We start from the raw sequence: 17062 nt of genomic DNA on the forward strand, positions 1-17062 counted from the left end.
CAGCAAAAGATTGGTACAAATTATTACAATATATAAAGATATGATAATAATAAAATATAAATATTTGAAAACCCCGGTGTCAAAATAGGCACTTAGTGTGAAAAATGACATCTGCGTAGCGTTTACCATGATCCACCTGACTCTGAAAAACAAAAATTATAACATTTTACAAGATAACTTCATCGTGGTATTTCCTTAAAGGATTTCTGAAAGTTTAGTTAAACCTTTAAAGCTTTCTTCAGACTGTGTATAGATAAAGCATTGATCACAAACAGTATTAAGTCAACAAACGAGAGAAATTAATTCCTCAAACTTACCATTCCTCAAGTGTGTGTTGTAATACTAAAGGTAAGACATTACACATCAGTTTATGACATTGCGTGAATCCTAACATTCATCTGCTTCTGTTGGACTGTGAGTCCGTCCTAACTGAGCTCAAACTATGCTTCTACGTCTTTTAACCTTTTCCAGTGAGGAGACGCCCACAGCAGCAGTCTCACCTCATTATCAGAGCTGAGAGAATTGAAACCATTTCCCCTATTCTAATTATTCTCACAACTTTGCCTTCATCTTATGCATTTAAGTTAGAAATGTAAAAAAACATTTTGTGCAGGCAATGCATTATCTAGTTATTCTTCCATACGTTTTGTGGTAGCCCTACTACGTATGCATACCTTCAGCTACATAAACCATTCAACTATCAGTATGTTCAGCTCTTCAAGGATATTTTAGCTTATTTCTACAATTTACATTTTTTTTAAATGTTAAGCCTTTTATTAAATGAAATTCCATCAGTATCAGCTTTATTTGCCAGGTATGAGGACACATACGATGAATTTGCTTTGGATTATACATTGCTCATAATGTGCTTACTCATACAAAACAAACGACAAAAACAAACAATACACACACACTATGAACAGAAACAATATAGACAGGTTGAGGCAGTAGTGCAATGGAGAGTGCAAAGTGTGCAGGAGTAAATTATTTTTATGATAAATTATTATTATTTTAATTATTAAGCATAGTGCAAAGGATGTTGGAAAAAATAAGTCTTATGTTATTGTATAAGTATATTACAATATGAACAGTATGAACAGCTCTGAAATAGAGAATGATGAATAAATATTAAGTGGAACCAGTAAACAGGTGCTGTGTTGCTGGGTTATTGTACAGGAATTGAACCTCACACTGTGAGTCAGAATTCAGCTGTTCATCAGAGTGATGACTTGTGGAAAGAAACAGTTCCTGAGTTTGTAGTGCCTACCAGAGGGGAGAAACTGGAACAGGTTGTGTCCGGGGTGGGATGGGTCTGCAGTGATGTTTCCTGCCTGTTTCCTGACTCTGGAAGTGTATAAGTTATGAATAGAGGGCAAGTTGGCACCGATGATCTTTTCTGGCGTCCTAACTGTCCGTTGTAGTCTGCTCCTGTCCTTTTTGGTGACAGATCCAAACCAGACAATGATGGACGTGCAGAGGACAGACTGGATGATGGCTGTCTAGAAGTGGATCAGCAGCTTCTTAGGCAGGTTGAGCTTCCTGAGCTGGTGCAGGAAGTACATCCTCTGCTGGGCCTTCTTGATGATGGTGTCAGTGTTGAGCTCCCACTTTAGGTCCTGGGATATAGTGGATCCCATAAACCTGAAGCATTCCACAGCAGACACAGGGCTGTTGAGTATGGTGATGAGAGGAAGAGTGGGGTGGGGGGGGGGGCTCCTCCTGAAGTCCATGATCATCTCCACAGTTTTGAGCGTGTTAAGCTCAAGGTTGTTCTGACCGCCAGCTGATCAACCTCCCGTCTGTAGGCCGACTCATCACTGTCCCGGATGAGGCCGATGACCGTTGTGTCGTCAGCGAACTTCAGGAGTTTAACAGATGGGTCTCCTGAGGTGCAGTCATTGGTGTAGAGGGAGAAAAGCAGTGGGGAGAGCACACACCCCTGGTGGGCGCCAGTGCTAATAGTCCGGGTGCTGGATATGCTGTTCCTCAGCCTCAAAAGTTTTTCTTTTAATAACTTTTCATCTTTAACGTCTTAAGATGGCACAGACCAAATTTGAAGTTGATCGGATGCAATCTCTAGGAGGAGTGTAAATGGCCAAAATCGCATTAATTTCGAACTTTCAATTAAAAATGGCGGACTTCCTGTTGGGTTTAGGGTATGGCTCCAATGACGTTTCTTGTACATCTTGACATGCTACATATGTGTACCAAGTTTCATGAGTCTAAGACAAATGTACTGCAGGGGCTCAATTCTTTTAACTTTGTAGGGGGCGCTAGTGAGCCATTTTTTTGCGCCTGTTCCCGAATCCCTTAAAATACGTACATTTTCACCAGCCTTGATGCAACTGCCAATTTTGGAGAGTTTTTGAAAGCGCTCAGGCCCTAATTAACATTCTAACAGTTGTATGGTGTGGGAGGGAAAGAGCAGTATCTCGGTTGTTTTTGTCCCCATATAGCTGCAGAAAAATTATGAGCCAACTAATCTTCGATTTCTTGGAGACAGTTTTGTAGTCTTGAGACAGTTTTTATGTCAACAGCTTGATTATTGGAATTGAAAGGTAAATCTGAGTATTGTCTGTGTAGCAATTAAAAGAAATGTAATGTTATTGAATGATTCTTTCCAATAAGAGCATGTAAAGACAAAAGATACAGTACAGGCCAAAAGTTTGGACACACATTCTCATTCAATCCATTTCCTTTATTTTCATGACTATTTACATTGTAGATTCTCACTGAAGGCATCAAAACTATGAATGAAGTCATATGGAATTATGTACTTAACAAAAAAGTGTGAAATAACTGAAAACATGTCTTGTATTCTAGTTTCTTCAAAGTAGCCACCCTTTGCTGTGATTACTGCTTTGCACACTCTTGGCATTCTCTTGATGAGCTTCAAGAGGTAGTCACCTGAAATGGTTTTCCAACAGTCTTGAAGGAGTTCCCAGAGATGCTTAGCACTTGTTGGCCCTTTTGCCTTCACTCTGCCGTCCAGCTCACCCCAAACCATCTTGATTGGGTTCAGGTCCGGTGACTGTGGAGGCCAGGTCATCTGGCGCAGCACTCCATCACTCTCCTTCTTGGTCAAATAGCCCTTACACAGCCTGGAGGTGTGTTTGGGGTGTGTTTTGAAAAATAAATGATGGTCCAACTAAACACAAACCGGATGGGATGGCATATTGCTGCAGGATGCTGTGGTAGCCATGCTGGTTCAGTATGCCTTCAATTTTGAATAAATCCCCAACAGTGTCACCAGCAAAGCACCCCCACACCATCACACCTCCTCCTCCATGAACCAGGCATGTGGAATCCATCCGTTAACCTTTTCTGCGTCGCACAAAGACACGGCGGTTGGAACCAAAGATCTCAAATTTGGACTCTTCAGACCAAAGCAAAGATTTCCACTGGTCTAATGTCCATTCCTTGTGTTTCTTGGCCCAAACACATCTTTTCTGCTTGTTGCCTCTCCTTAGCAGTGGTTTCCTAGCAGCTACTTGACCATGAAGGCCTGATTTGCGCATTCTCCTCTTAAGAGTTGTTCTAGAGATGGGTCTGCTGCTAGAACTCTGTGTGGCATTCATCTGGTCTCTAATCTGAGCTGCTGTTAACTTGCGATTTCTGAGGCTGGTGACTCGGATGAACTTATCCTCAGCAGCAGAGGTGACTCTTGGTCTTCCTTTCCTGGGGCGGTCCTCATGTGAGCCAGTTTCGTTGTAGCGCTTGATGGTTTTTGCGGCTGCACTTGGGGACACATTCACAGTTTTCACAATTTTCCAGACTGACTGACCTTTATTTGTTAAAGTAATGATGGCCACTCGTTTCTCTTTACTTAGCTGATTGGTTCTTGCCATAATATAAATTCTAACAGTTGTCCAATAGGGCTGTCGGCTGTGTATCAACCTGACTTCTGCATAACACAAGTGATGGTCCCAACCCAATTAATAAGGGAAAAAATTCAACTAACTAACCCTGACAAGGCACACCTGTGAAGTGAAAACTATTTCAGGTGACTACCTCATGAAGCTCATTGAGAGAACACCAAGGGTTTGCAGTTATCAAAAAAAGCAAAAGGTGGCTACTTTGAGGAATTTAAAATATAAGAAATTTATTTCACACTTTTTTGTTAAGTACATAAATCCATATGTGTTCATTCATAGTTTTGATGCCTTCAGTGAGAATCTACAATGTAAATAGTCATGAAAATAAAGAAAATGCACTGAATGAGAAGGTGTGTCCAAACTTTTGGCCTGTACTGTAAGTGGACCTAAAATTGAACCTTGTGGAGCCTCACATTAAATATTTGCATTGTGTCTGTTTGAAACATTTAAAACAATCAATTCAATTCAATTAAATTTTATTTATAGTATCAAATCATAACCGAGTTATCTCAAGACACTTTACAGATAGAGTAGGTCTAGAGCACACTCTATAATTTCCAAAGCCCCAACAATTACAGTAATTCCCTCAAGAGCAAGCATTAGCAGCGGCTGTTGCGACAGTGGCGAGGAGAAACTCCCTTTTAGGAAGAAACCTCGGCAGACCCAGACTCTTGGTAGGAGGTGTCTGACGGGGCCGGTGACAGTGGCAAATAATAGTCACATTAAAGATAATGGAACAGTGACTTTGAAGGTAGTTGTGGAAGTTCATGTCATAGCAGGGCACATCATGTCCCACTGAGTTGTGCAAGAAGAAACATAAGGACTCCAGGGAGTAAACTCCCCAGAGCTAGGTTAGTAACAAGCATTTCTGGGACAGGATGCATACAAAAGGACCATCACTATGAGCTCTGGCTTGTGCCTCCTGCACCATGCACTTTATGGACTGGTTCACAACCCGCTTACACACTTTAATGTGCAATATACAGTATGTTGTTTATGTTTATGTCTTTGCTTTGGATGTCAATATGTGTGATGTATATGTGTAAAATGTGTTCTGTCGGTGCACTGTTGTCAATTATATGTGGGCACACCAAGAGCAATTCCTATCAAGTGCACTGATGAAATGGCTAATAAACTTAAACTTGAAACTTGAACTTGAAAATAGATCCTGAACTTAACAAAAAAAAACACCCTTTTGTTTTGTATGTCGAGCTCTACAGTGCTGGAGAGTAAGGTCTGGCTACACCATAGATGCATTCTGGGAGAATAAAACACTCTGGGTTGTTTGCATTTCTTTAAACCAATCACAATTGTCTTGGGCAGCGCTACGCTCCAGACGCAGTGACGGTGGCTCTGCTAAATACTGTAGTCTCGGGAAGGAACTTTATTTTGGTGGAACTGTTGACACAATACAGTAATGTGAGCTTTTTAAATTAGCTGGATACATGGTTAAACCTCAATGGCTCTTACCAGTGTATCACCGCACTGTAAACCCCATTGCTCAAATTCATTAACTGGTATGATTACTGTAAACCTAAAACAGAACTACTGTGTTTAGACTTAAAATTCAATATTCAATTTAATAATTTTAGTTGATAATATTTGAGTTGGCTTAATCAGTAGCCTACTTTATTTTAACTGTAATCAAAAAATACAAGTAAATATTAATTATTAATTATAAGCTCTAATAACCTCAGACTACTGAGTATATAAACTTAAAACAATTGTGGCAACTGAACTCAATTCTTTTGAGTTCTGCTTACACACTCGGGTTTACAGTGCACGTGTACTTGGTCCACAGCAATCCCACCAATCGGTCCCAAAACGTGCCAGTTAGAGATGAAATGCCGTAAAAATATTCTTTGTAAATCTTTATAAGTTTTACCCAAATATAACTTGTATAGAATATTTCTGATTTATGTGTGTTAATGTTGTGTTAAAAGTAACACAAAAAATATGCGTTTTTTTCTTTTTATTCTGACGTGTCGGCCCTCGGGCCTTCTTCAAATCAACAATCAAAAACAGACACATGCACTAAAGGAACATAGGCCACACACTTAACACACACCTGATGATGGTTAGGTAAACATGTAGCACCATTGGGGTAAGAAACACCATCACCAATTTTTTTAACCCCGGTATAGTTGCAAAGTTGTTTCATGGTCCCTCTCCTCTCTGGCTATAGACAACAGTTGTCTGGTTTTGTGTTGACGACTGCTGTAGTTTGCCAATGACTTTCAATTTAGAAACACATGCTGGCCTTCACATTCGGGCTATAACTGTGACTCCTCGTGTCCACGAGTTATGTGCAAATGTTACCAAGTTCAGTTCCTATTTGTTTCTCTCCGGGTGTCGTGCTCCTCTGTGTCATCAGGATGCGGGGGTTGCTTTATGCACACCAGTCCAGCAGAAGACTGGATTCACTCCAAATGGGTTCACAAAATCCCTTGTCTTCCTCCTCTTCCCTCCTTCTGTGACCTTCTTGACCAAGTGCCTGAACATCACATTTCTATGGCTCTATCCTGTCATTAAATGTTCACTCCTAGAAAACCTTTCCTTTCCCACAGAATACACACATGGTAAACTTTAACACACTATATAACATATCTGGGTAATACAATTAATAGAAATATCTTTCAGGGGGTCGGTTGATGTTGCACTGAAAAAAAAGATTTTGTGGTGTAGTAATATTCATGAGTTTAAGTGTCACAATTTTTATTCTCTAATTGTAAGTATCAGTGAGAACTGGAATTATTCAAGTAAAACTATATATGCCATTCATGTAATAAACTGTGTGGGAAGTTTTATTATGTATTTTCACATAATATTCAAAGGTTTCATAGTCGTTACACATGAACTTAGAAATACCAAGTAAGTTTAAATAGTGTTGGGCATTTTGAATCCGCGCATGTGCCTTGTGACGCACATACAGGACACATGCGCTTCGTTGTCCGCCAAAACACAAGAAGACAAAGATGGGGGTTAGGTTTAATGGAGGCAGGAGCAGCTAAATCATCTTGGAGGTAAGTCATTCAGGGTTTTTACTGCATATGTAACAGAGTTAAAATATAATATGATCCCACTTGCCATTATCACGTATCACTGTAGCTTCGTTTTTATTAATTATCTTAATTTTATACAAAACGAGTGGTTTATATTGTTTATGAAACGTGTAGCTCCCGAACGGTCAAGCACGCACTTTTAATGTAACGTTGACGGTGGTTTTCTTTATTTATTTATATAATGTGGCCTGTGCGACACGTGTCGCTAGCTAACCAGCTAACCTCTTTTTATTTTGCACTTGCAGTATGATCTGTGTGTGTAAACCGGGACTGCCTGTAGGATTAATCCTTCGCTAGATGCTGTGAATAAATGGCGGGTCTGCCAAAATGATGACAGTTTCCTTCGCAAGGCAATGACAAAGGACACAACCGCTACACATAGGAGCGGGGAAAGGAGGAGAAAAAAACGTTTCAAATATTGCAGGGCCTCTAGGTCGGCTTGGAGAGGCTGCAAGCTTCACAGTACCCTCTGCCAGACCTCACTGAAACCCTGATGCTAATTATTATAAATGAGCTAAAGAGGAAGCTATAATTTTAGTTATTTTGCAGTGTACTCTAAGTTTGCTACAAATCTAAAATCTTACTGAGACGGACAGTCTATGCATCTGCAGAGCAAACAGAGGACAGGAGAGATGTTCATTCCCACAAAATATCACTCAGGTTATCATGTTAAATATGATTTAATTTATTGGAATTTATTTTGGAGTTTCTTACTGTGGCTGTATATTTATATTCCATATATGAAAATACTTTGAATGTGTCATACTTCAACTAAAAGAACCACCACTTGTTAAAATGATTAATTTACCATCTTTTTTTAGTTGTTATAGAGCTACTGATTGGCCTTAAGTATCTGAAATTCAGATTAATTTGTGGGAATTTGAAAAAATTAAAATTATCCATCCAAAAACATTTGCTGTGATAATTTGCTTCCACACGCTTCCTAAGGACCATCACCTTATTTGGATCCCTTTATTTCTAATTCCCTCATCTATATTTTGCCTTCATCTATGAAGCCTCATTGTTCTCTATCCTAATTCCATTTACACTGTTCTCAACAACGTGAATCTAGACCAGCAATGCTCTACTGCTTTTTTGAGGAGAGGAACGGAATCACATCGGCAAAAATGCAGGATTTTCTTAATTTAAGATTTAACATATGTGGAAATGGTTACGATTCTGTATGAAAGATGTGTAATTTTTTAGATCGGAGCGATATTTTCAAATATTTTGACAGCATATTATCAGAAATTCATTGGTTTGACAGTGGTACAGTAAATTTTGGTTACATGAAACTGTAGTTTTAATGTAGTATTTATTGTAGTATTCTGTAGTTTTAATGTATTATTTTGTATTTGTGTTTTTGTCCTTTCTACATTTGCCCTCTCAAGCAGCCACTACAGCAAGCTGTGTCACAAGCAAAGCCAACTGGCAATTCAGGTAAAACAAAATAATTGTGTAGTGTTTTGCAGAGCATACATTGTAAGAGGTTTACCATCATCACATAATATACATACTATTCCAAATTAAAATGAAGGAGAATATATTTTGAATTGTGAAGAACACAATAAATGTGTTGCGCCGCATAAAATGTAATGTATACAAAAGTTGAAAGGACAATCTGATGTTATAGCTATTCTAGTGATATGAATATAGCCCAAGAAATGCTGCTTCTCCATTATCCCTGGCATTAAATTAACTTTGAGTATGATGGATTAATAGATTTCTTTGTATTTTACAGAGTCCACCGGAAAAGTTCTCCTGCTACAGTATTTGATTTGAACGGCTAATGTAAGGTAAATCTAAAACTCTAGGTACCTCTCATTCTCAGTTTTAAGTTGACTTTTATAACAATATGAAAATGTAGTTCAGATGAGGTTTGATTTCTTTCTTTCTGATAAATAAACTAATACAAAATACATGAAATGTGTTTTTATTGAAAGCAAGGTTTAGTTAGTTCTTAAGGCTTTTGACAAAACTTCCTATAGTTGAATTATTTTGTATTTACTCATTACAGCCTTCGCATGAACATTTGAATCTTCTGGCAATGTTTGCCCTGTGAATGTAGATTCTGTAAATCCAAAGATCTGATTCAAAAAACATTTAAATAACATTCCATAAATTATATTTACTCACAAATAAAAAATAGGCTTGCCCATGATATATATAATTATAGCCTAGAGCAGTGGTTCCCAACCTATTTGGTCTGAGTTTCCCCACACAGTCCTGTCAGATGAACTCATGTACCCCTTCATCAATTCACAATGTATGTTGCAAATGTATAACCCTATTCATTATATAAAAGGACATATTGTTAATTACTTAATACAATTGAACTGTCAATATTAAGGTTGGTTTGGTCAACAATCGTACTACTACCAACCTTCTAGGCTTCTACTACTTAGAGTGATGGCAAACCGTTTATCCATTATTGTTTCTTTAAGCCATTACCTTTAGCTAACTATTTTAACCATTAGTTATTTTAACCGTTTCTCCATTACTTTAACTAATCATTGAAACTGTTTATTTATTAGTCTGCTTTTAGCTAGTTATTTATACCATTTATTCATCACTTTTAGCTAAACTTCTGTGCTCACTTGCTAACTAGTTTTCACACACTCTTACATAACTGCAACATGTACTGTGCATTTGTTACAGTTGACTTCATGTTAATATGTGGATATGTTCTTCCAATCAAATCATTATTTCTATATTATCCAATTAGTTTAGCTACTCTAAGATATATTTCAATACTCCCTGGCAACTGCAGAACTAATTTGTGGGATACAAGTACCCCTGGTTGGTAATCACTGGCCTAGAAATCCAGGCTCATAACTCACGTTATTGCCGTTGTCTTTCTCTTTCCCTTTTAGCTTTTAGTTGTTCTTTGTTTACTTTCCTCCTGCTACCATTTACCTAGCTCAGCTGGCTGGATACTAACACAGGCTTTTCTGGTGTTACAAAGAAATCTGTGACCCATCAGAATGTGTTACTGTAGCGCCGTCTACCTGCCGCAAAGCATTCTATGACTTTGTTGGAAAAATCAGACCCAGACATAGGCATTAATAAAATCTATATAAATATCACGTTCTTTTCACTGTTAGTGTCTAATAGGTCTTTTAAGATCATTGTATGAAAAATTGCAGAGCTTCAGAAACATTAAAAAGTTCCATATAGTCACTTAAAAGTTTTACAAAACAGCTGACTCACTCATTGTTTCAATGGGAAGAATGGTGCTGCTTAGGGTGTGAAAAATAAATAAAAATAAAACTGATTCACATTTGTATCAAGCTCTACCGATTCAAAATCTATCATAGATTTCCAAAAATCAATAATTTTTTTTTTCTTTTAAATATATATTTTTTTTAATTGTATGTCTACTGCAATCACATGGGAAAAGTAGATACATTTTGAATCGTTTTTGAATCAAAAATCAATTTTGAATCGAATCTTGAGCCTAAAAATCTATATTGAATCGAATCGTTGACATTTTCTGAATCGTGCACCCCTACTGCTTATGCTGAGAATGGAGTTACCTTAAACTTCTCCTCACTGTTAGGCTTTGGGTTGCTGGCAGACAGTTTGAGAAACACTGTTATGAATTTTAAAATTACAAATGTGGTATTTTACCACTCTTATATTACATTGTTCATAATATATAGCCATATTCATTCTGCTGTTATAACACTAAGATATATTTCTTGTCCTGCCTATGCACCACCTCTCTATACTTGTATATTGCATTGCAAAAAAGTGCAATGCGATATGCATTGCACTTTTCTGCTTTTTTTGCACTTCTGGTTGGATGCAAACTGCCTTTCGCTGTCTTTGTACTTGTACTCTGCACAATGACAAAAAAGTTGAATCTAATCTAATCTTTTAGGAGTACTGATCTAGACCATGTTTCTCAGATCAAGTGCAAAAGATATAAACATAACAAAGCAAAAATGCAAAAAGATAAAATTGTGCATAACGCTATTTGAAGAGCAAAAACAACTTTAACCTGTTTTGTAGAACCACACACACACATTACACGAGAGACATCGTTAGTGTTGATACAGTAAGGGGAGGCATTTATTATTGTTGTTTCATGTATGTAAAACTGAACTAATCTTACACTTTACCACACACCAGGCGTTTACAGATCATGCGTATTTTAGACATTTTCAGCCCATACAGCACTGGGGTAAAGAGCGGCTGGCATGTTAGAAAGTATAACGATAATAAAATGCTCAACATGTTGGGTACACTGCTCATATCAAACCTGCTTTGTATTATTTGGAATGAACCACCAAAAGAGAAGTTGAGCAGAGAAGCGAGGTGAGGTGTGCAGGTACTGACAGCTTTCTGTCTGGTCTGTTTAGAACCAGAAAAACACACTTTAAAGATTTTCATGTAAGTGTAAAGGATTAAAAGTAGAGGAATGATGATGGAGATGACAGTGTAACAGAGTCCATAAATGTTGTTCACTCTGGTGTCAGCACAGGCCAGCTTAACAATGGAGTAGTTTCCACAGTAAACTTTGTCAATGATGTTTCCACACAGCTTTAGAGGTGCACTCAAAGATATCAATACAGCAATTGCAAGAAAAGGGAATAACCACGTTAGAGCAATAAGCATTGCAACCTTGTTAGATGTCATAAGTGTGTTATATTGCAGAGGATAACAGATAGCAAGATATCTATCATAAGACATGACGGCTAAGTTGCAAAACTCTACACACACATAAGTATAAACACAATAAATCTGCAGGAAACAAAGAGAAGCAGAAACAGTGTGAATGTCAGAGAGGATCTGAACCAGAAGGAATGGAAACAACCCTGTACTACCATACAGTTCATTTACAAACAGGCTGCACAGAAAAAGGTACATAGGTTCATGTAAGCTCCTGTTCATACAGATAACCACAATCAGCAAAAGATTAGCACAAATAATTAACATATATAGAGATATGATAATGAGAAAATATAAGTATTTGAAAACCCCGGTGTCAAAATAGGCACTTAGTGTGAAAAATGAAACCTGCGTAGCGTTTACCATGATCCTCCTGACTCTGAAAAACAAAAATGATAATACCTTACAAGACAACTTTCTGAAAGTTAAGTTAAACATTTAAAGCTTTCTTCAAACTGTGTATAGATAAAGCATTGATCACAAACAGTATTCAAACAAACAGGAGAGACATTAATTCCTCATACTTACCATTCCCCAAGTGTGTTTTGTAATACTAAAGGTAAGACATTAGACAACAGTTTATGACGAGTCCGTCCTAAATGACCTGAAACTATGGTTCTACGTCTTTTAACCTTTTGAACTGTGGACACGCCCACAGCAGCAGTCTGACCTCATTATCAGAGAACCTGCTCGTTGTGGCAACAAGTATGTGCTTGTTTCTAAGTGATGCTAGAAAGAAATAACACATTTCTGTTCAGCACTGTTTCTCCACAACCATTGTATCCCGAAATAACAACATAATAGAAGGCCCTCAAGCACTAGATATGCAACGCAGCTGTATACTACTGACTTACTTTGTATTTCTACTTCAGAAACAAAACACATTGTCATACTACATTTATACCTGACATAGAAATGATACTGGTTTGATCTGATTCCAAATTCAGATTTTACTCACAAAATAATAAATTCATTTTCAAGGGATTGGTGGTGTCATGCAAATTCTTGCAAACGGAGGGTATACAATAGCTTGGTCCTACCAGACTCTGGTGTATTAGCCTGGTCCTACCAGACTCTCGTACATTTCATTTGTACAGAGAGTCTGGCCACTCTCCATTGATGGAGGGTACTCTGTTGGAGTTTAAAACAATTGGATCCGTGTTTTACAAGCACTTACCCGGTGTTATAAAGTGATAAAATTTAATAAAAATTAATAAAATTTAGATTCATTTAGAGATTCTGTTGCTTCATTTGAGCATTTTCACTTTTTGAGATACTTTGGCTCTATAAATGTTTCTGAACTGCATAACCTTTTCAGATTATCATTAGGGCTTTGAAGAGTAAAACTGAACACCACAAACAGAAAAAGTTCTAAAGTGGATGAATTCCAACAGTCACGTTAGGTCAAATTTGTTTTATTTATTGATCCCACAGTCCCAAATTTGAAGTATCCATCTGCTGCCTAGTACAGAGTATGCAGTGACAGTGAAGTCGTCCATGTAGGACAACTGCACGCTAGACCTTGTTAAAGAGTGCGAAAAGTAGGGCTAAGTATTGTTAAAAATTTTCAATTCCGGTATCGATACCAATACCGTGACTTGGATACTAGTTCCTGAACGATTCAGTACCCAGCCCTAGCAAAAAGAGTGACTGATATTTTTCACCTGCTGCTAATGCCCTTCTCCAACTGGTGCCAATTTGGTATTACTGGCCCACAGATGTGACTATCAATCTAAAGTTTTTATAATAATCCAAGATTAGGTCCTTGATCTTGCTGGGAACATGGTGCCGGTTCAGCGTAGCCCCTACCAAGTTGTGTGGGATTGAACCGTAAGCGCTGGCTAGGTTTTAACACAGCACAACCAGATCTCCTTTCCCTTCCGGTGCCTCTCTGATCAACTGTGTGACTGCTGAGTCAACAGTCACTGAGAACAGTCATACCGAGTAGCTCTCACCGCAACCGTTCTTCTTCAACTCTTCACCAACTCTTTCGGTCCAATCGTGCTGCTCAAGGTAGCCCATTTCCTGATTAATTCTAGCACCACTCCAGTTAAGGCGCTAATGAGCTAGATTACTACACACAGTAACAGAAAAAGACCAGCTACACACAACGGAGCATACACCGATTGCGACACACACACAGAACGTTGAAGGTGTGTTGTTTGTGACACTCGGCATGTGGCTGTTGCTACAACCAGAAGAAAAATTTTGTTTCAAAAGAAGCTGGAAGCAGCAAATAAAAAACACCGCTAGCTTAACTATTTACAAATGGCGGCTTTGTTCAGGTCACCCCCGTCTGTCGCTAGCAATGATGACGCAGTTATTAGTGATGATTCTCTCTGACCAGTCAGTAGTCTGCAGGTTTTCACGTCACCTTTTGGCATCGCCTCAGTTGGCTTGGATCCTCGATGGAGGTGATACTAAAAAAAGTACCTGTTAGCAGGTACCAGGGACTTTTTTCCATAACGGAAAACCGAGTAGAGTCGAAGCAAGTTGAGCAGGTACCATGTAATGGAAAAATGCTATTAGACTACATTGAACAGTCACTCCATGTTGTGAAGAAGCATAAAACATTCTTTAGAATATATCAATTATATATATATATATATATATATATATATGAAGGCATCAAAACTATGAATGAACACATATGGAATTATGTACTTAACAAAAAAGAGTGAAATAACTGAAAACATGTCTTATATTTTAGATTCTTCAAAGTAGCCACCCTTTGCTTTTTCTGATAACTCTGCAAACCCTTGGTGTTCTCTCAATGAGCTTCATGAGGTAGTCACCTGAAATGGTTTTACCTTCACAGGTGTGCCTTGTCAGGGTAAATAGTTGGAATGTATTCCCTTATTTTTAAAAAAGCAAAATGTGGCTACTTTGAAGAATCTAAAATATAAGACATGTTTTCAGTTATTTCACACTTTTTTGTTAAGTACATAATTCCACATGTGTTCATTCATAGCTTTGATGCCTTCAGTGAGAATCTACAATGTAAATAGTCATGAAAATAAAAGGAAACGCATTGAATGAGAAGGTGTGTCCAAACTTTTGGCCTGTACTGTATATAGATCTTTATAGTAATATATATATATATATATATATATATATATATATATATATATATATAAACCAACTGAAAAAAGGCATCAAAAACATCAATAAAAAAGGTGATTTTTTTTTAAGGTTGATGGAAGGATAACACAGGGGTTAATCATTAATATTAAGTTTTCTCTCATTAAGTGGGCTTTTGGTCAACATCTTTTTTTTTTGAGGTAGGATTGTGAAGATCCAGGACTTAGCCAAACAATTTGAACATCAACACCTTCTTAGTCCTGAGAATGAATGCGTGTGCATGAGCAGTGATTGACACCCCCCCTGGCCCTGATTGGTGCATCTGAACAGGGAGCTGTGGATTGTTGTAAATCGCACTCCAGGCTGTAGGTGGTGCCAGAGGAGCCAGATTTTTCTTTTTATTACCTGCTTCATGTAGTTCTACTGGAACATAGGGTCAGTTTCAGCAAATATGACAGAAACTTAGTTTTATAAGTCTTACCTACTGCACCTTTAATGTTGTTTTTGGATCTCTGGTTTGTGGGAGAAGTTGAGGATGATCCTGGACCTGATCTGATGCAGGTTGATGCCGTAGATGATGGGGTTGATGAGGGGCGGGACCACCAGGAACTCTGCGGCCAGCAGGTTCTGCAGCGCCTGTAGCGTGCCGCTGCCGCCACCATAGCGAGAGTAGATGGAATCGAACATCAGTGAGCTTGCAAAGATGATCAGTGTGGCCAGGTGGGGCACACACGTCTGTACGAACTTCTTCCGGCTGGACGCCAACCTGAGCGAGGCTCGGACCAGGTAGATGTAGGACACCAGGATGAGTCCGGTCTGCGAAGAGTGCGAAAAAAGGATCAGGAAGCCGTAGATGTTGCTGCCAGTTGTGTCTGAGCACGACAGCTTCACCACCTCCCAGTTGGTGCAGAAGATCTGGTTGATGTGGCGCTTACACAGCGGCAATCTGGCGGTCAGTATGATACCGATAATCGCCTCCAACAGCGAGAAGCACCAGGTGAGCAGCAGCAGCAGCGCCACCCTCTGCACCGGCATCAGCATCGGGTACTGCAGCGGCTTACAGATGGCCAAGTAGCGGTCGTACGCCATGATGGTCAGACTGGTGAACTCACAGAAAACGTAACAGTAAACCACAAATATCTGAGTCAAACAGCCGGCATACGTGATGACGTTAGAGTCTGACAAAAGGCCGTGAAGCAGCTTTGGGTAGAAACTCGACGCTCCGCAGATACCGTTAAAACACAGGTTGCACAGGAAGATGTAGATCGGCTCATGGAGCGTTCTCTCCAGGCAGACGGTGACGATGAGCGTCAGGTTGACGAAGATGGTGAAGAGGTACGACATCAGGGCGACGGCGAAGTACATCTGACGGTTTGTCAGAGAGTCATTCAGACCCTGAAGCACAAACACCACCTCAGAGTTATTCTCCATCACAAATGCCGATCACAAAACAACAAAAGTATTTACTTGTATTTCCATGGTGAAAAGGCAAATATTAAAAGATCTATTCCAAGATGTTAGTAATAAATATCAGATCACTTAAACAAAGATGGGCTTTAGTTGGAGAATTCATTAATATAAGTCATCCCTACTAAAAATTTACAATTTCAAATTTAACATATTTTAGGTTCCAAAATTGAATACAATGTCTGAAGCAGCACCAAAAATGTCCATCTTTAGTTCATAGTGATTATTTAAACAGTTCAGAGACACAAACAGGTTCAGTTTGTATCAACATGAAAACAGAAGAGCAGCAAATCCTCACAGTGTAGAGCTGGAATCAGAAATGACTGAACAAGTAGAACATCAGCACTGTAACACAGTGGTTCAGCAGACAACAATGTAATTTGAGTTATTAATTCTTTCGTTTGTTAGTTTGTTTAAAAATGTTCATTTAAAATTCAGTTGTTTCTCTGGTGGGAAACAGAAAAGCATCAAGTCAACAGATGAAAACTCATCAAACTAGAATCAGCTCAGCAGAACAAAACAGAAGATTTCTGCTCATTTAAACAAAGGAAGGAAACTATTGTAACATGTTCAATAGATCATTAAATCTGAGTCTCTCCACATGTGTAAATGTTTAAAACAACGTTCAAAATGAAAAACAGACATTTAGTAGACAACAATGACATCTCAGTTATTAATTCTTTCTGATGCTGTTTGTTTAAAAATGTTCATTTAAAATCAGCTGACAAACACAAACACAAACTGATCTTTGAGCTTTTTCTTCATCAGATAAACTCAAATATAAATGAATTCAGACTCTTGTGAGGATCAGTTCCAGTTGATTTCAAACCTTAAAGTGACTCATTCTCTGCACATTTCTTAGTATAACAACTTTCAGCTGGATGTATGAGTGAAAAGTAGAAA

At 38.4% G+C, this 17062-nt stretch overlaps 2 protein-coding genes across 2 annotated transcripts; both read right to left on the reverse strand.

Annotated features, from left to right (window-relative positions):
* Positions 1 to 1499: 1499 nt before the first annotated feature.
* On the reverse strand, positions 1500 to 11977 carry LOC114552990 (olfactory receptor 11A1-like). Its single transcript, XM_028574084.1, has 3 exons — positions 11062 to 11977; positions 1778 to 1884; positions 1500 to 1736 (listed from the first exon to the last, which is right to left on the reverse strand). Exons 1-3 carry the CDS (start codon positions 11975 to 11977, stop codon positions 1500 to 1502), a joined length of 1260 nt encoding a protein of 419 aa, XP_028429885.1.
* Positions 11978 to 15184: 3207 nt separating this feature from the next.
* On the reverse strand, positions 15185 to 16123 carry LOC114552991 (putative gustatory receptor clone PTE03). Its single transcript, XM_028574085.1, has one exon. It carries the CDS (start codon positions 16121 to 16123, stop codon positions 15185 to 15187), a length of 939 nt encoding a protein of 312 aa, XP_028429886.1.
* Positions 16124 to 17062: the final 939 nt, after the last annotated feature.

Source organism: Perca flavescens, chromosome 3 (assembly GCF_004354835.1).
Source record: "Perca flavescens isolate YP-PL-M2 chromosome 3, PFLA_1.0, whole genome shotgun sequence".
NCBI lineage: Eukaryota > Metazoa > Chordata > Actinopteri > Perciformes > Percidae > Perca > Perca flavescens.